This window comes from Triticum dicoccoides, chromosome 7B, assembly GCF_002162155.2.
Source record: "Triticum dicoccoides isolate Atlit2015 ecotype Zavitan chromosome 7B, WEW_v2.0, whole genome shotgun sequence".
Classification (NCBI taxonomy): Eukaryota; Viridiplantae; Streptophyta; class Magnoliopsida; order Poales; family Poaceae; genus Triticum; species Triticum dicoccoides.
This window is the reverse complement of record NC_041393.1, coordinates 431,232,770-431,252,828: the sequence shown is the minus strand read 5'-3', so window position 1 is coordinate 431,252,828 and position 20,059 is coordinate 431,232,770. Positions and strand designations below refer to the sequence as shown.

The following is a 20,059-nucleotide window of genomic DNA, read 5'->3' as shown; positions in this document are numbered from 1 at the left end:
CTAGACCTGTCTAGTTCAGGACTAAGTTTTGTTTCTCAGTTTGGTGCTTCTCAAATACTAGGTCATGTTTTTAACTTTTGTCTTTTACATGCTACTATAAGTACCTCAGTGATATTTGTCTACAATGTACTCCCTCTGTCCCATAATATAAGATGTTATTACATCTAATATGTGAGTATATTGAATGTAATAACGGCTTATATTATGGGACAGAGGGATTAGAAACTAGGCGGTCGACTTCTGTAAGATACTGTGGATGATTCATGCTAGGGAAAATCCCAGATATTAGATGAACTTTTCTTTGTTATACTTACGAGTTTTAACAAGTTTTATAATTTGGTCATATTGTACTTGCTACTTAATGAAATACATGTTCATGTATTTCTTTCTGTTTCACAACACTAGGCATTTGTGGGTTCATAAAGATTAACAGGTCGTGTCCTAAACTCGTCCATAAATCATCTCTGCCTCAGTTTCTTTTTAATTAAAAAAGCTACAGGTTGATGTTCTTATCTTCTGACTGGTACTATGAACAGAGGACTTGTGTCAAGGATTCCCTATTACTCTAATCTCCACATTTGCATCTTATGCCCTATAAACAGAAAATTAGCTTTATGAAACAGTTGCTCAATTTCGTTCAGAACGAAGTTCTCTTATGTGTGGTTGGTTGTGTACTTTTGCAGACATTGACAAAGAACTTTCTCCATGTAGTCACTTCCATTTTTTTTACATTTTGCTAATCTTTACTGCTGGAGATATCAACTGACAATATTTTGTTTGCCACAGGGTTCTCTTCCTTTCATGGAACCTAAACAGAGTAAAGGACAAAAAGCTGAACTACTGAAGCGATGCTGCAAGAGGGTGAAATGTTTTGTTGATGAGGTTTTCATAATATTACTTTAAGTTCATATCTGAAAGAATCAGAAAACTCTATTCTTTGTTGCTTTAGTGCTTTATTCATTGTTATTTCTATGTTTGCAGAAACGGATGCGGGTTTTAATCCAACTCTTTCTAAGGTATAATTGTTTGAGTTTAGTCTTGTGCTGCTTATGTCGTGCTGTTTCCTTATGTTTCCTTGTTTTCTGTGTTATGCTGATTTGGTGTATGAACTGTTGTATACTTGGATTAGGGAGGGTAGGTGGTAGGCTCTCGCCCCCATGGGAAAGATAGAAGAGTTGTTATTTTTCTAATTCTTGCTTGCTTTTTCTATCTCATTGGGTCCTCTTTATATAGAGGGCTAACAGTTTGATCGAAGTAAGAAAAATCATAGATCTTATCTCCAATTGGCTTGAGGCCCAAGCTTAAGGAGATCTTCCTAGTTTGATTGACATGCAACTTGAACTGGAGCTTCTAGGGGGTGACCATTGTTGCAAACCAAAGAAGCCCCAAATCGAAGATAATGCATGACGTCACTTGCACCCTTGGCAAATCCACAACTTAGATGCTCCCGGTGGACTCCAACCATCTAGGTGTCCCCAAACTCCCAGGAGAAACAAGCATGAGGATGCTTTTATAACTTGCTCAAATGCTCCTGCAAAAGGGGGGAAAATTTTGAAGCTCAAGTGGTGCTCACTCCCCTCTCAAATCCCCTCACCCACCCTCTAGGATTCGTTCAAATGGAGGCTTGGGAGAGTGGGCAAAGCTTGTGTTCTTAATATCTAGAAATATTAGAAGAGTACCCTCCAACCACATAGGGACGGGGGGCGGGGGTTAGGATGAGAGATTGGAGACCAGTGGAAATCGATCGAGGGTGAGAAAGAAAACCTAAATCTGGCCCGATACCATGTTACAAGGAATGTGGCTTGTATTAGTCCAAGGCCAAAAGCCTACATAGAGGTACAAGTGAGCAAAGTATGCATGGAACCCCTGTATATGCACAGCACCATTATATACACATCTAACAGACGTGCTCAAAGTTGATCAAACCCTAACCCTATGTGGCTGCTTCCCCTCACTCTGACTTTAGCTCTGTAAGCAGAACAATCGTCTCCACTTGTAATTTAAACAATATTACTGCTTCCTAAAGATTTTATCACAATTTAGTTTCTCTAGTTTTGAAAGTTCTATTATTTTGTCGTATCATCATTTGTTTTTCCGAATCTTTTGTAATGCCGTATGCATATTTTCAAACATGGACGGTTTGATCAAATTGAAAAATCCGAGTTCCCATCTGTAGCAATTATGTGCTCCTGCACATAACTCAAGTTCTCTTTATTACAGAATCACAGTATGTATTTATTGTCTAACTAGTTAAAGCTGTATTCAACTGCAGACTGATTTAGCACAACACGATGTTTTTACTAAGGCACTTCGCTGCTTTGATGGCAGTTGTCGTAATGACAACTCAGGTTTTTTTCCCTCTCAAACTTGCTGATATACTAGTCGGTTATATGAATAAATCTCCATCATTCTAATCTTTGTTGTACTTCTATGTTTATTTTTCTAGTTGAGGAGGTTGGTGTTGATGCTCGTAAAGGTGAAAGATCACTAAATCGTACGCAATTGGAGAAGCAGTATCACGACTGGATTAATAATATGCATGCAAAGTATGACGTGGAAATGGACGGAGGGGACGACAAGCATACTGTTATTATCAACCCAAGCAACAAGGAGCGACTTGGAATATCTAAAGATGGTGAGGGATTACCATGTGATTTGTTATGCTCACTTCTTTAGTTTTATTCTTCTATTTATTCAATTAAGAAACCATGCTGTTGTAGCTACATAATTTTTTTCTTGTCTTTCGTTACCATGATGCAGTTGAAGTTATTAGAGTTCACACCTCGGTTAGCAGAAAAGGAAAAACATGGAGAAGTGGAGATCATCTGAAAATCCAACCAGGAGTAGTTGCACGAATGAAAAACAATTTCTACTCATCGAAAAACAATTTCTATGGAACACTGGAATATGTTGTTGTTGAAGGACTTCGAGGAGATATCTGTGGTTAGTTCACTTCATGGTCTGAAGTATTCGTCTTGCCCGATATCTCCTCGCTAATATCGTATTCTTTTGTGGCAGGTGAAGCTCGACTTATATGCAGGTTTTTGCCTTCATTTTTTCTGTATACGAAATTTGTTTCAATTTCATGTGCTAAATGAATTCGTTTTCAAGGTCTATTGAGTGCCCTGGTGATCAAGGTTGCTTACTCGAGGTAGGTCAAGATAGTGTGCACCTTAATATCAAGGAATCTTTCTCCTTCCCTATCAGCGTGATAGATGATAACAAGGTAAGTACTCAATAGTTCATACTACTGGTGCAATTTCTTTGAGCATGTTATGCTTATAGTTATGTTTTTTTGTACGCATGGAAGTGTCAAACCATGGACGAGGATTCGTGGTGTCAAATGCTTAGAAAGAAAAGTGCAAAGGCTCCAGCGTGTATTGAGGTAATTTTCAGGACTGAAATTTTTGTGTTAAATCTTTGCAAAATTTTCAGGACTGAAATTTTTGGCCTTTAATTTTCTGTGTTCATACTATGTTTGATTTTCGATCTAATCTGTTACTGTCACAGGATGTACCGTTTGAAAAAGTTATAACGGCTGGTCATAACCATCCACGTGAAATTATAGCTGTAATCCGGCCACAAAATGCTACTACCTGCTCCACCAGCCTCCTTGACAAGAGATATATTGTGAAGGATGATGATCTAGAGATGGCAATGGAGATTTGTCATCTGCCTGGAAGCAAAGATCATCTTCGTGCAAAGCTTATTTATAAAAAGCTCAAGAAACCCTCATCGCGCAATAGCATAAATGGACTGTATATCTTTCAGTTGAGCGAAGAGACAAGCATGTTTACTAAATCTGGTGTTTACAGTTTTATTTTCTCAGTTGTAAGTATGATAACATTTCCAGTTGAACGAGCAAGAAATATTTGCTTTCTTACCCTAATGTCAAGTGTTGAAATGTAGAGGTGCAGAGATTCAACTGTCATTAAGCATGAAACGAGGATAACAGTTCGTCCAAACTCCAATACTAGACATTGGCAGTTATCCTGTGATGCTGATTGGTCTGCTGACAATGCTGTAGTAGATATAAGGTTAGCTACTAACTCAAAATTTCGTATTTCCAAATGCTTTTCATGTCCACTGGTGATGGAGATGAGTTGCATTTTGGCCCGTGAAACTTGGTGTTGTTCTGGTCCACTCTCTTACTGCGAGCGACAGCTTAGCGAATAGTCCTAAGTTCAAACTGATAAATGATAAAAGATAGAATGGCTTGTTTCAACTTATAGAAACTTTATTACTCGTCATATTTCTGCAGTATGTGTTACATTCTGTTAGTTGGTGGGACTATGTCAGCTTTGCTTCACCTTAGTGTACTCTTTTCCTTTCTTTTCTCGTTCCTTGTCTTTTTCCTGTGCAAATGATAAGTCAAGTCTTATGTTAGCATCATTACATTTATTACCTCCACCAAAGCTGCACCACCTGGAATTTGGCCATCCATCATTTTTTGGATTATAAGCAGTTTGCATCATAAGCAACCTTTGTCTTCAACTGAAGGAGGGGTCCATGCTTTGTCTATCTGAAAAAAATGATGTGCACGCATCGTCCGTTGCCCCGTAATGTTATATTCTCTAATTTCTTCCTATTAAAGTACTCCAGTAGTGCCTTATTTATTCAATATCTTCATTTTGATAGATCAAGCAAGCTGCCCGACCCTTACTATGTACTGATTTTGAGAATGTTGATATCAAACTGCCCGACCCTCATTTTGTTTAATACCTTGAAATTCTCACTCCATAGTCCGGCATGAATGCTGGAATTGTGTTGTCTGATTCATTATATTTCTTTCGTACATTCATATACCTGCAGCTACTTATAAAATTGTGTGCAGGCTTGGAATGCCAGTTAGATGTCTTGCAGCTAGAAGCCATGATTTGTATGGGAACGGAATTCCTTTCCTTGATATACATAAGGCCGTCATAACTATACTTGGTGGTGATGATATTCTGGCTCAGGTTAAGGACATCAAAGTGGATCTCTCAACAGATTTATTGACTCTGTATATCAGGGTGAGCCATATGTACCTCTTTAAGTATAGAACTGGTCAAATGTTTAGTGAATCCACTGCATTTCCATGTTAATCATATATGTTATTGTGCTACACATGAAGGATTTTCTGTTCAAAACCAACAAATTGGACAGAGTAAGGCCGAATTATGAAGTGATGTTAAAGATTTCTTTATCTGATAGTGAACTCTCTCATCCATGTAAAGGTAAGATGACAAGCTCTCATGTTGTTTTACATTTATGAGATTGTATGCGTGTGGACATTTGTTTGGCCTGCTCCTAAACTCATATTTATCATGCTTCTCATCTTAATGAAAAGAATTGCTACAAGTTTTTGCACGTTCTCTAGAAAAACCTAGTTCTGCATAGTGGCGGAGCTACGTTGAAGGCTGCAGGGGCCATGGCCCCCCCAACCTTGGTCAAATTCGTGAAAGAATTTTTTGGGGGGAGAGGAAGATTAGGAAAAATAGAATATTTTGGCCAGCTAAACACCCATATTTATGTTTGGCCCCCCCAAAGGATCCTACCTAGCTCCGCCACTGGTTCTGCATGTTCCGGTTACATTTCATATATTGCAATGCAAGCCATTTTGCTACTACCAGTGTAGTCACACCCATGTGCATTTTGTACAATCTAGGGAGTATCTAGCGTAACTAGGAGTATGTAGTGCAGTAGTGGCAGTATTCGTGTGTACAAGACCACTTAGGTAGCATACCTATACATATAATTTACTGGTAGCATGTGTAATTTTTTCACATACTACTATTTTATGTAGAAATTGAAGGGATTATTAAAAAATGAAGGAATTTCGTGAATATGCCAAAACCATGGCCGCACCTGCAGTTTTTTTGTGTATCTCGCTTTGGGGTATGTTAGAAATTGGTATAAAAACATACTAAAAATGATAAGCTATTATACACATGGTAGTATCTGAGATGTGGGTGAACTATACCCAGAAATAAGATGGATATTTCCTATTGAGCTGATCTTTTCATGAGAGATTTTTCTTGCCGTCATGTGGATTACTCACTATTATTAAGAGTTCACATATATTTCACACAGTTAAGCCAGGTCTTCCGTCAACAATTAATATGGATATGTCCCTTGCTTGGGAGAAGAATTTAACTCCTGGAGAAGTTATTGATGGTGCCCTTCTAGAGGTACGTCGTTACTCTGTTGTCTTGGGTAGTGTTTGTCTCACCCAAGGAATATGTGCTCTCGGGAGCCGATTTGAATATTCAGGGAAGCGTCCCCTGTCATATATGTTTGCATCTTCAATTGGCATGCAAATTTTCATGAAGAAATGTTGTGTCGCAGACTCACCTTGTTTTGGCTGTGTCATATGTGTGTGTGGCGGCTCTCCTGAGAACGGGAGGACTGGATGCCTCCTTCTAGGTCAGTACCTCCTCATGGGCTTGGGCCCTAAGTGACAAGGCTTGATGGGCTTGGGCCCATACCGGTTCAACACTCCCCCTCAAGATGGGTGGTAGATATCTATCATCCCCATCTTGTCACATGCCAAGTTACAGTCCTTCGTTCCCAGTCCCTTTGTCAAGCAATCTGCAAACTGCTGCCCAGAGCTGACGTGAGTAAGACTGATGATACCAGCATCAAGTTTCTCCTTAATGAAGAAGCGATCAATTTCCACATGTTTTGTCCTATCATGCTGAACTGGGTTATTAGCAATAGCTATAGCTGACTGATTGTCACACCACACCTTCAAGGGGTCCCTTCCTCAGAAGTTTCAACTCGCTCAGTAGGTACTTCACCCAGAGCATCTCACATAACCCTTGAGATAAAGCTCTATACTCGGCTACTGCTGTTGATCTAGACACAACAGGTTGTTTCTTGCTTCTCCACGACACCAAGTTTCCTCCCACAAACACACAGTAGCCAGAAGTTGATCTTCTATCATCTTGACAACTGGCCCAATCAGAGTCACTATAGCCATCCACTTCAAGATGTCCACTCTTCACAAACCACAACCCTTTACCTGGAGTCCCCTTCAAGTATCTCAGAATTCTGTGCACAATATCAAGATGCCCACTCCTTGGTTCATGCATGTATCTGCTCACCACACCCACGGCATACGTAATGTCAGGCCTGGTATGACACAAGTACAATAACCTCCCAACCAGTTTCTGATAATCTTCCTTATTCACCAGCTCGCCTGACTGAGCTGTCACTTGATGATTTTGTTCAATCGGCGTTGGGGCTGCACGGCATCCCATCATGCCCATGTCACTCAAGAGATCCAAGGTGTATTTCCTTTGGCACAAAGATATTCCCTTCTCTGTCCGGGCCACTTCAATCCCAAGGAAGTATTTTAGGTTGCCCAAATCCTTCACCTCAAACTCATTGCTCAGACACCCCTTCAATCTCTTTATTTCCTCCTCACCATCTCCGGTGATGATAATGTCGTCCACATAAACTGCAAGAATGGTGATCTTTCGATTAGAGAGTGAGTGTCTGTAGAACACCGTGTGATCACCATTACATTGACCATACCCCATAGCACGGACAGCACGCCTGAACCTATCAAACCAAGCCCTCGGCGATTGCTTCAGTCCATACAAGGATTTCTTCAGCCTGCATACCTTCCCCGTTGTCAGTGAAGTACCAAAACCTGGTGGTATCTCCATGTACACTTCTTCCTGCAACTCACCATGCAAGAAGGCATTCTTGACATCTAATTGATGCAATTTCCACCCAAAGTTTGCAGCACAAGAAACCAATATCCTTACTGTGTTCATCTTTGCCACTGGAGCAAACGTCTCATCATAGTCAATTCCATAAGTTTGACTATATCCTCTGGCGACCAATCTGGCCTTATACCGTTCCACCTTCCCCTCAGGATTCTGCTTCACTGTATAGATCCACTTACAACTCACTGCTTTCTTTCCTGCCGGCAATGTGGTTAGCACCCACGTCTTATTTTTCCTCGGTGCTTCCAACTCTTCTATCATTGCTTCATGCCACTTCGGATCTTGCTTTGCAGCCTTCCAATCCTTTGGGATTGACACAGTTTGAAGAGAGGCAACAAACACTCTATAGGAAGGAGACAAAGCCTCATAAGACACAAAATTTCCAATGTCATGATCATCCAAAACCTCCAGTGGTAAAGCCTTCTCAGCCGCTTCACGTGTCCCCTTTTGCAACGCAATAGGTAGCTCCACTGTGTCAGATGAGCTTGCACCACTGCCTTGCTGCTCCCCCTGCACTGACTGCTCCCCCTGCACTTGTTGCTCCCCCTCCTGCACAAGTGGCTGCCGCCGAGAATATACCAGACGAGTGTCAGATGAGTCATGCACCTGTGGCACTTGTGGCTCTCGCTGAGAGTACACTAGGGGGCTCTTCTGCCACCGATCTCGAACAGGGAGCTGGAGATTACCAATCTGAATGGAACCCACGGTTGGTTGGACCCGTACCTGCACATCACCATCAGTGAGAGTACCAACCGAAATTGTACCCACAATTGGCTGGACTTGAACCTGCACATCATCATCATCAATGTTAGTGCCCACAGAATCCGCGTGAGTGTGAGATACAGCCTTCTCCCACTCTTGACCATCTTGCACAGAGTGGAAATGGTCAAGCTCTTGAAACAACATACTTAGATCTGTTGGCTCACCATAGAATGGCTCAGACTCCCTGAAGGTTACGTCCATACTGACAAACCTGTGTTTCTCTGAGGGACACCAACATTTATATCCCTGCTGACTAGAAGAATAGCCCAGTAAAATACACTTCACTGCCCACGGATCAAGTTTTCCAACAGAAGGACGGTGATCTCGAACAAAACAAGTACTGCCAAACAACTTTGGGGGAACAACAAACTTAGTTTCTCCATATACTAGCTCACACGGAGATTTCATGCTTAGTATTCTTGATGGTGTCCTGTTGATCAAGTATGTGGCTGTCATAACTGCTTCACTCCACAAGAATTTGGGCACATTCATCGTAAACATCAATGACCGGGCAACCTCAAGAATATGCCAATTTTTCCTTTCTGCCACTCCATTCTGAGGAGGGGTGTCTGGGCATGAAGTTTGATGAAGAATACCTTGATCAGACAAGTAAGCCCCAAATGTGTTGTTCACATACTCTGTCCCATTGTCAGTCCTGATCACCTGCACCTGCACCTAAAACTGATTCTTCACCAAGGCATGGAAATTCTGAAAACAGCTAAACACCTCATCTTTGTGACGCATCAAATAAATCCAAGTCATATGAGAATAGCAATCGATGAATGTAACAAAGTATTTCATTCCATTCATTGATACAACTGGGCTCTTCCATACATCCGAATGAATAAGCATAAAAGGAGATATGCTCCTAAGCCCCTTACTCACATATGAGGCTCGTGTGTGTTTGGCATATTCGCAAGCATCACATGTCAACTTGCCCTTGCCTATCCCACACATAACATCCGGAAAGATTCTACTCATCTTATCAAAAGATACATGGCCCATCCTACAGTGATGGATCATCGCCTCCTTCTCCTTGTCCTCCATGGTCGCAGCACACACCAAGTCCGGCTGCACCTCCTGGTCCATGTACCAAAGCCCCCTACGCCTGGTGCCAGTCCCAACCGTCTGACTCGTCTGTCGCTCCTGAATCACGCACCCGAATTTGTCAAGGATCACACGACAGTCAATTTGATCAATTAGAGCACTGAAAGAGATCAAATTGACAGGAAAAGCCGGCACATGTAAAACTGAGGATAGGGAGATGGTCTGAGTGCACTTGACTGTGCCAACCCCCATGACAGGCTGGTCTGTGCCATCAGCAGTTTGCATAGTGCGCGTGTGAGATGGAGGGTGCTTATTGTAAGACTCAAACATGCAGGATTTACTAGCAACATGCTTAGATGCTCCAGAGTCAAGAACCCACTCTGGAGCACTCTCATTAGAAGCAAGAGATGCCTTTTCCGGATTACCTTCATCAGTGGAGGCCCAGAGAGCAAAGTCTCCATAGTTAGCATCGTCTGCATCTTTGCCTTTTGACGTCCTAGTGTCTCCTGCCATTGTCATGTGAGCCCTCTGATCCCCTGAGTGTCCTAAGTAACCACCTCTGCCCATAGAAGCCTGACCCCTTGAGGTCCCTGAGTATCCACCTCTGCCTCTACTCCTGCCTCTGCCAGTTCCCCCTCTGTTGTATCCCCTGCCTCTGCCACGAGTTGGACAGGCCCACTTCCAGTGACCTATCTCCCCACAGATATGACATTTGTTGGGATCGCTCCACTCCATGCGCTCAGTGACTGCAAATGTCGAAGCCGGCACAGCCTTCATGTCTGCATGCTCAAGAGATAGCCGCACCTCCTCTTGAGACATTGCAGCAATAGCCTCCTCAATAGAGGGCAGAAGAGGTCGGTGCAACAGGGAAGCCCTCCTGCCATGAAAGCAACCTCTATGACCCTCCAACAGTTTCAGCACACGCCTGCGTGCAATCCACTTGCGCCCTGACTCGATGCAAGCCGCATCATAGAGTTCCAGAGGGTCGCAGTTATCCTGCTCTGCCCACAGAGCCTGCAGCTCTGCCACATATGCCATCACTGACATGTCGTCACCTTGATGCAGCCGACTGATCTTCCCCTCAATCTGAGCAATTAGCATGACATTGCCCTTGCCTGAGTACAAAGTGGACAGAGTCGTCCATATCGCAGCGGATGTGGATAGCCCCTCCACAGAGCGTCCAATGGGGGGCACCACCGAGTTCAACAACCAGCCAATGAGCACAGAGTTTATGACCTTCCATCTCTTTCCCTCCACAGTAGTCTTGTCTCCTGGTTCAGCAACAACACCCAACAAGTGCCCATCAAGCTCCTTCTGTTCCACAGCCAGCAACGCCCTCCGGGACCAGCTCAGATAATTGGTAGTCCCCTCTAACTTCATGTCCATGGGTGACAGTTCGATCTTCTGAGCCACTTCCTGTCGAGGAACGATGGCCCCAGATTTCGACTCCTCGAGGAACTTAGCTAGCTTCTCGAAAGCCTCAGCAAGGCCTGTTGGCTCACTCATCTTCGGAGACAGGCTCTACACACCACAACAGCAGCAAGCACAGCCGCACACAGTCCTCTGCAGAATCAGCAGCAACAGTCCGCTGCACACATACAGCAAGGCCCTCTGTTCTTTCTCCCCCTCTGCTCACACTCCGCACGCGCAGCAGCAACAATAAGCAGCACCTTCCTCTCTTCAATCCCAGCAGCCAGGACACAACGGCAACGAGCAGAGCCGTGCGGACTCGCTCTCTCCCTCCGCGCGAACGACAGCAGCACGCCTCTCCTGCTCTCCACGTTCGCTGTTCCTCCGGCTCTTCTCCTCGTCCTGCGCCACAGCCGCACGCCTCCACGCGCACAGCCGCCGTTGATTTCCCGCTGGCCCGCGCAGCCGCCGTGCGCTCGCCGCCGTGACGCGCAGCCGCACGCGCGCGCTCGCACACAGCCACGTCCGCCCAGATGCGCCGCCGCCTCCCCACCAGACTCCGCCGCCGGCCGGCGACTAGGCCACCGTCGCCGTCGTCCCCAGCACCTCGCCTGCGTCTGATACCATGTTGTGTCGCAGACTCACCTTGTTTTGGCTGTGTCGTATGTGTGTGTGGCGGCTCTCCTGAGAACGGGAGGACTGGATGCCTCCTTCTAGGTCAGTACCTCCTCATGGGCTTGGGCCCTAAGTGACAAGGCTTGATGGGCTTGGGCCCATACCGGTTCAACAAGAAATGGCATATATTGTGCTGTGGGAAAAAACTACCAAACCCGGTGCTCTGAAACGGCAATTTTTGAAGCGCCAAATTTATTTTTTCGCACAGGACACAAAACTTGCCTTTTTTTCCATGTAAATCTGTATGTACATATAGGAACATGGAGATGTACATGTGTAGATTGTTTCAGAATTTTTTGACTTCAGGAACACCATTTGTTTCACCCTGGGAGCATACACTCTTGAGAGCCGATTTGAATATCTGGGTACTAAAACACCATAGAATTCACCACAATTTCTTCCAGTTAATACAAAGTACGTCTGCCACAATTTTTTTCCACACTTCCAATTTTTCTCATGCAGTTCCGATAACACAACTATCACACCTGATTAATTGACGAAAGATTTGTAAGATCCCAGTATAGCACCATCGCTAAAGTCTACCACCAAGTTGTCTTTTTTTTTTCTTTGGCTGATGGTTTCTGCCTTTTTGGTATGATAACATGGTGTGTTTCTTCCGTTCTTGGTTCATTCTTAATATTAATGAAATCTACACTTACAAAGCCATATCTCTTTAGTTCTTTGCGCATAATTTCTGAAGTGATGAACGGCACAAATTTCTGTTTCTTTTTGGTTGATAGTGACATCAGATCTTCCTTTAGTTTGTCCATCCAATATTTCAGATTCATAAATTTATGTTTTTGTTACTGAGAAAGAATATCCTAGATTGTTGTGGCTTCAGGTACTTCAGTTGTAGATTCTATAACTTGATTTGCAGTATCTCAGCAACCAGAACAATGATATTTTGATGTTTTTGTTACTCAGACGGACATTCTTGCTCCTGCTTCGTTGACCCTTGCTTTTGTGAAAAAATTACCCCCTTTTTGAGAACCTTTTAGAAGTTAAAAGAACTACGTATTTCATCAAAAGATAGTTGTACTGTTACCATGCCTAAATGGTACTCTCCTTTTCCCAGTATATATAAATATGTATGCTAAAAATTCCTGAAAAGTACTGTTGGCATGAGCCTAGTCGTCTTCATTAAAAGCTAATTATAAAACTTGCCATGCAATACGTGCCAAAACACAATCGAAAAAGAGACGTTGGATGGTTTCCTGCTCATAACAGAAGCTACATCGTGCGTCCCCTGCCACTTGCATTTAATGAAATTGTCCTTGATAAGGATGACTTTTTGGCATATGAACCATAGGAAAACCTTGATCTTTGATGATACTTTTAGACCCAAAAATTGCTTAGATCTAAACTGAATACATGGAGTGCACAGTAAAAGCCCCACCGGTATGAAGGCCCCACTTAAGCCCATCTTGCTCTTGAGTTAGTTGCACGTCGGCAACCTTGAGGATGATCTCATTCTAGTCTGCCAAATACTGACCAATGAGAGCCTGTCAGAAGTCGCCTGTGGGTTCTCCACTCCAAGAACAACATCCTTATGTTGAACAATATTAAATAGTCCATACATGTCACCCAACGACCCTCATGCCCTACCCCATCTCTCACCCTCATCTCACCCCACAATGCTCTCTAGCCTGCCTCCTGCATGCTGCCATGTCGTGTGCTGCTGCAAAAATACAAAAATACGCTAGATGGATGACTAAAGCAATTAGGTTAGGGGGTACTAGGTCAAATACTCACCTGTATTGACTTGAAATTGAGGGAAATGATGGATAATTGCATCTGAGTGAGTATGAGAGGTTGTAGTGGCATTTTTCAGACTTAGATTTTTGTAATGGCATATATATAACTTTTCTACCATTTTTATTAGGTTTACTATGTAATAATTTTTTTACCTTTTGCGATGGGGCTTGTTTTACTAATTTCTCGTATGCAGTTTCCGAAAATTACCCTCTATATACTGTTTCAACCATTCGCAGGTGCTTGATCATTGTGGCAATCATGTTGAAGGGACGGAACTTATTGTCAATACTGTTGGACTCTCCTTTGTAGATAAATGCGGACCTGCTCGAAAGGTAATCGTTTGTTTTAAACTGTATTTTTGTAATGCTAGTAAATGTATATTTTGACCAGGTTAACATTAGCCAGAATGATGTGGTGCGCTCGGTAACAGTCCTGAAGTGGAGATTGTTAAAAAAAATATCGTTCTTTGCACGTGCTGTATTTTGCTATTTTCTTCTATGTAATTTAAGTAATGTAAAAATAGACTTCCAGTCAGAGTTGTCAATGAGGTGGAAAAAACTTGAGCTGCTACATTTTAACAGGGGCAACTCAGCCTATGTCTTCTAGGCATAGCCGGCCCCAAGCCTGGGTAAAGGAGGAGGGTTGTGATAGGCTTGGCGAGCCAACGTAAAAACTAGCCAGTCCCATGGGTATGAAACCCATTTGAGCGAGAGTAGTATTAGGATGGCTGACCTCCTGGGAAGTCCTTGTGAAAGGGTTTCATATCTAAAGGTTGTGATAGGCTTGGCGAGCCAACGTAAAAACTAGCCAGTCCTTTGGGTTTGAAACCTATTTGGGCGAGAGTAGTACTAGGATGGGTGGCCTCCTGGGAAGTCCTCGTGAAAGGGTTTCATATCTATCCTACCCCAACTTGTTTGGGACTAAAGGCTTAGTAAGTAACTACATTTTAACAGGGGCAAAATGTATGCAGGGAAACAGGAAACTAAAGACTTTACCCCTCTAGTTTCGATGTTTTGGGTTTTTCTGCTTCTGAATTTGGGAGCGGTTGGAGAATTACTAGATTTTTGACAAATGGACTGGCTCAACGAGGCTAAGCCTGGTCTGGTCCAATTCCTACCTAAGCCTGACTTGGCCTACCCTCAACCGGACTAGAAGCATTGGCGAAACCCAGAGCTATGCCCACCCGAACCCCGTTGTTTTGACATTATGATGACTGATGAGGGACTAAGAGTAGCATGTTAATTACATGGTTCTAATTGATTGGATGATGCAGCACCCTTTTATCTCCTGCACTCCTATTCTTTTCCAAATCTATGGTTCCATCATATGGAAGACTCATTCATTATTCAAAAAAAAGAAACATATTAATGCAAGGTTTTGTACCCTCATTACAAATACAGAAAATACGGTATTTAAGGCTTTCAGTGGAACTTTGCTTCTTGACTGTGTTATAGCAATTTTATCGTTGTAGAACAGGGACTTAACCGTTGCCTATTTTCTACCTCGTGTCTCAGCCATCTTGGGAGCCCTTAAATTGTTTGACAATTTTACAGTTGTAGTCTGTTGGCATATAAACTATATTGTTAATTTTGCAGGTAAACAGCGAAGGATTTGTTGACCTACGTGGAATGCTTAAAGTTGTTAGTGGATTTGGTTCAGAAGGTCAGTTACATAGTGGTGCCAATATTGCTGGTACATTTTTATTCTAATAATTATGTGCATGTTTGTGCAGCTTGTTTGACGATTTTTCATCACAAGAAAAAGATTTTCAATAGAACATTTCAAATTGCTATCAGTAATTTGAAAGCTGTTAAGGTAGTAATACTGATTCGTTCATTTGATTTCTTATTAGTCACGTCGTGGTGCTTAATTTTGTTCGAAAGGTGGAAGCCTCATGATTATTATTATTTGTCAGGTTCCGGAAAGTTGTCCTGCTGGGACCTTCTTGGAGAACATAATATTTGAAGTTTCTGACTGTGATGGAGTGATTGACGAGTCAATACATGGACTCCAACATACACTTAGCATCAGGTCAAATCAATTAAAAGATGTGCAAGGAGCACAATATGCATTTGAACATGGAAGATGTGTTCTTCCTCGTGCACAGGTTCCTGATGAACCAGGAACAGTCAGTTTTGTGGCACATCATACACATTTTGCTGACCTGGAAACAATAATTCAGGTTCCGATCTTACAACGTAGCTCTTGTTGCACAATTTATAATTATTTCAGACTGAAGTCCTGGATTTTCCTTTGGCAGATTCATGTTTATGCTCTTGATTTAGTGCGAGTAAACTCGGAGGAGGACTTTGAACCTATATGCAGCTACCCAACTTCATCTCTATCAAGTCAAGATCTTTTATCTCCAAGTCAACTTGGTTCTTGTCAATCTGTTAGATACATTGAGGATGCTCTGAGGGTAAAAGCCTTCAATACCTTGATTTAACATTTCTAGTGTTGCTGAAGTCCTCTGGCTTATTTAAATCTTAAAAAACTACCAAGGAATACATTATTCAAACTGGAGCTTTTTCTGATGTCAGTATGGAAACATAATACCCATTTAGTGCAGTGATTTGTTTTTTCAGCATCCTCTGTTATCCTGGTTAGTCTAATGTATATTGTGCAAAACTCAAAATACAAGGTTGATGGAAACCATCCAATCATTGAATTGTTGATGAAGTAAAGCTGAGTTGAATAACCTTCCGACAGAATATATCATTAAAGTATTCATAAAATTAATAACTATTTGGTAGCTGAAAATATTATGTGTATTTTGATTCAAAATCTATGATACTTACACCATTAAATAAAGGTTGTTATAGCTTGATTAGAGGTTACAATTTTTTTGACCTGCAGAATATTATTATTAGTTTGTCCGTGCCCTAATTTGTCACTTTTTTTCAGAAAGTTTCTGAAGAGATTGAATCAATTGATTCCAATATACGCTCTGAAGAAGAAATGATTAAATTTCTTGATTCTCAAAAGAAATCTGTGGAGAATCGTATTGCCAGTCTGAAAGGTTATTTTCTGTACTCGTGCAAAAAATTTATTGCTTCTATCTTTCGCTGAGTATGGACTTAATCTGCATGGTCTCATTATAGTGGGCTCTGCTACATTACTCTTATACCTGCACTTGTCTTCCCCGCTCGTCGCTTTATATAATTTAATTTTCATGTGTGCAGATGAGATTGGCCACAGAGTTGGCGCAAAAGAGATAACTCGTCATAAAATTGAAGAGAATGTTGGTACTGCTGCTGCTGTTCTATGTAATCTCTCCAACCGTAAAGCATATGAACCAGGGCGATCTTTCAAGGATGAAGTTGTTGGTATTGTTGCTCTTCTCGGAACTGTTGCTAACAGAGAGCTCAGTAGGTAAATTTGCAGACTCCTACATTATTTATGTCAGACCTATTCTAACATGATGCATAATTTTATTCATCTGAATCTCTGTCTTTTCATTTGGTAGGATGCTTTCTGTGTATCTTGGTGAAGACAACATGCTTGCAGTGGTTTGCAAGACTCAGGATGCTGCTAATTACTTTGAAAAATATGACACTGAAGGAAATGTGGATATTCGCTTTGGTATTCATCAGGAAGCAGCTAAACTAGGAGTCCCAATAAGCAGGAGATTTCCTATCATATGCCTGGATGAAATAAGGTAATATCTATATTTACTTAATTTTAGCAGGTCTGTAGATGCATTTCTGGGTGTTAGAAAATTTGAAACCGGAGTGCTGCTAATGCATCAGTAAACTCAAATATTCCTGGTTTACAGTCTTCTGAACCCTGAACCTGTGCATAGCCATAAGCAGCAGCCCCTCAACCCCCGTTGCTTGTGTATGACTAATATGAAAAAGTGTATGTGTAAAAGTTGCAAACATAGTTTGCTGATTGCCATATGGTGATAATCCTACTCGTATCATCAACAAAATGTGGATTTACCTATCTGATCTAACACAAAGTACTAATATATAAAACTGTTGAAATTTTGAGAATAAATTTAATGTGCAGTTTCTACTATGAGATGATAATTTGTTCTATTCAATTCTCACATAGATTCAATTGTTAGGCAGGCCATACAAGATAGATAACTTAGCGTTTTTGATAAATGTTTCTAGTTAAAAATAGTGATAAAACATTTTTCTGTCAAAATTTTGAGAAACGAAATCTTGTGCAATTTCTTCTATAAGGTGATTATTTGTCTATTCAATTCTATCGCATAAATTCAATTGTTTGGCAGGCCATACAAGATAGATAACTCAGCACTTTTAATAAATATGTATTTGACAGGCCATATAATGGAGACGTCTTTTGGAACATAAGGCAAAAAAAGCTAAATCTGCCTTTTCCACATTCGGAGACGCCCAAGGGATTTCGTGGGTTTGCGGTCAACTTGATCAATCTTTCTGCAGAGAACTTGGAGATAATCACAAGTAGTGGACATGGTCTCCGTGAAACCTTATTTTATAGGCTCTTTGGAGAGCTTCAAGTTTATGAAACACGGAATGAAATGCGGCAAGCTATGCCTCATTTGAGGAATGGGGCTATATCTTTGGATGGTGGGATTATAAAGGGTGATGGTATGCTGCTGCTTGGTTACAGGTCAGTTATTTTTACGTTTTTTGAACAAAGGCAGAATGAACTGGTGATTTTCTCCCAAGTTGCCAATTTATTAATCAGGTTGTCAAATGAGAAGCAGTTCGCTGGTTGACCATCGACTGTTTCGACATTAGTTGGTTTGGATTTGGCATTCATAAATATATTTCACCATGAGTTGTACTTGTACCAAAACATGAACTATCCGCTCTTAATTTTTGTCGTTGATGTTTTGTGACATCATCTATGCGGTCCATACTTATCATCTGATCATTTCACAGTGACCCGGAGATCATATTTCCCGTCATGCCTGATGCTCCTGACATTGTGGAAGACCCTGAGGATGTGTTTTTTCTAAAAAAGATGAACGCAGAGAAGAATGTTCTGGAAACGGTGGAGAACAAGATAAGAAAAGCCGAAGAGAATCGGCAGAAATTGGTCATGAAGCGCAACAAGAAGAAACGCAAATTCGACGAGATGGCGGAGGTAATGAGCCAGCCTAGTGGCAGCCAGCTTGATCAGTATCACCCAGTGTCACAGTAGACGAATGGGCTTGTAGCAATCTAACAATGTGGTCTACAAAGATGGTCACATGGCATCATATTAACTGCTGAACTGTTCTAGGTTTTTATGAATCTTGTTACTCTAGTTTTGTACGGGATTAGCTGATGGACTGATTAACATGCTACTAGCAATGCAACTAGGCAGTGTTTGACTAAATCTAATATGTATCATTTTACTGCGTTCAGTTCTCTTGTGAGTTTAGGACCTTGTGTGTATGCATAGTATTTCTATGTGTCGCTGCTGCTCTGAAAATTGTTGCACATGGCAATGTAGGTTGTAAGTTGTAGGGAACTTGCCCTGTTGTTTCTTGACCCTCCAAGAAATCACATGCATCTGGGCAGTCATTACTGCTTATATGCCGGAAATACAGAAGGGCTCAGGAGAATGCCGGGTGTAATAAACAATTTGGCAAATGTTAGGAAAAAAATAGGCATGTGTTTGGCTTTTATTTTGGCACATGTTTTGTTCGTATCGTTTTTGCAACGTGTTATCAAATTTTGCGAACAAGTGGAACGTACAAACTTGTTCTAAATATAGATGTTTTACAAAAACCATATATACTTTTTTTATTGGAGGACATTCTCACTTGTATATCTCACCATGTGTGGACCACTTACCCTAATCAACTCAACGAGTTTCAATCACACACTTCCTCATTTTTCGTTTAAAAGACCCACGTGTGTCTCTGGATTATCAGTTTGATCAATATAACTTAAATTTATACCATTAGAGATATACCCAGCTTGATCAATATCACCCGGTGTCACAGTAGACCAATATAGCTTGATCAGTATCACCCAGTGTCACATTTGAGGTTTTCCATGATATATTTTTTTATGATATATAACTCGTGTTATCTTGATTAAATTGTTGACCTAGGGGTACATGTGAGCCTTTTTAACCAGAAAGCAGGTAGTATCTCTTGTCGGCCAAAAGCTCTTAAAAGCTTTTTACACCTTGTATTTTTCTAAGATAATAAAAGCTTGTATTACCCCAGCCTCTGCATTATAGATGCATGTGGCCTCACTTATCACATCATTTATTACAAATTAATTCGTCAAACAATGGCCTCACAGGAAAATGGAGAGACCAAGACATCTCCATTGACATTAGGTAGCAGACACCAAGATTCACAACTTGGACCCTACATGGCCAGTGCTACTTTGCATATAGAGTGAGTCAACAAGTTGTTTAGGGCATCTCCAAAGTGGGCCATCAAATCTTTCGCAAGCGTCTGGACCAAGCAGGACGCAATTTGCCATTCAACGTTGTCCCGCATCGGTCCGCGGACCAGTTCAGACGTCCGTTTTTCCACAAACAGGAAGCAAACAATAGGGCTTTGCGGTAGTCCAGAGACCAGCCACATAGGACTCCGACCCTCGGGCCTGTGTCTTCATCTTGTCTCTCTTTTTCATCCGCTTTCTCTCTTGTCACTGTCGCCGCTCTACCACCTCGCCAGCCCGACAAGCCCTTCCCCGAACTCTGCGACCTCCACCGCTATACCTGGCCTCCATGCCGCTTGTCCTCCACCACCG

At 41.9% G+C, this 20,059-nt stretch overlaps 1 protein-coding gene across 1 annotated transcript; it reads left to right on the top strand.

Annotated features, from left to right (window-relative positions):
- The first annotated feature begins 2,278 nt into the window (after window positions 1-2,278).
- LOC119335990 (structural maintenance of chromosomes flexible hinge domain-containing protein GMI1-like) lies at window positions 2,279-18,725 on the top strand. The gene is made up of 21 exons (XM_037608032.1): window positions 2,279-2,348; window positions 2,447-2,635; window positions 2,761-2,943; window positions 3,019-3,040; window positions 3,112-3,226; window positions 3,311-3,385; window positions 3,511-3,831; window positions 3,910-4,037; window positions 4,835-5,012; window positions 5,114-5,216; window positions 6,073-6,170; window positions 13,601-13,696; window positions 14,960-15,026; window positions 15,097-15,179; window positions 15,280-15,546; window positions 15,625-15,783; window positions 16,269-16,383; window positions 16,547-16,736; window positions 16,831-17,022; window positions 17,655-17,966; window positions 18,242-18,725. Exons 2-21 carry the CDS (start codon window positions 2,536-2,538, stop codon window positions 18,501-18,503), a joined length of 3,066 nt encoding a protein of 1,021 aa, XP_037463929.1. The 5' UTR covers window positions 2,279-2,348; window positions 2,447-2,535; the 3' UTR covers window positions 18,504-18,725.
- The last annotated feature ends 1,334 nt before the right edge of the window (window positions 18,726-20,059 follow it).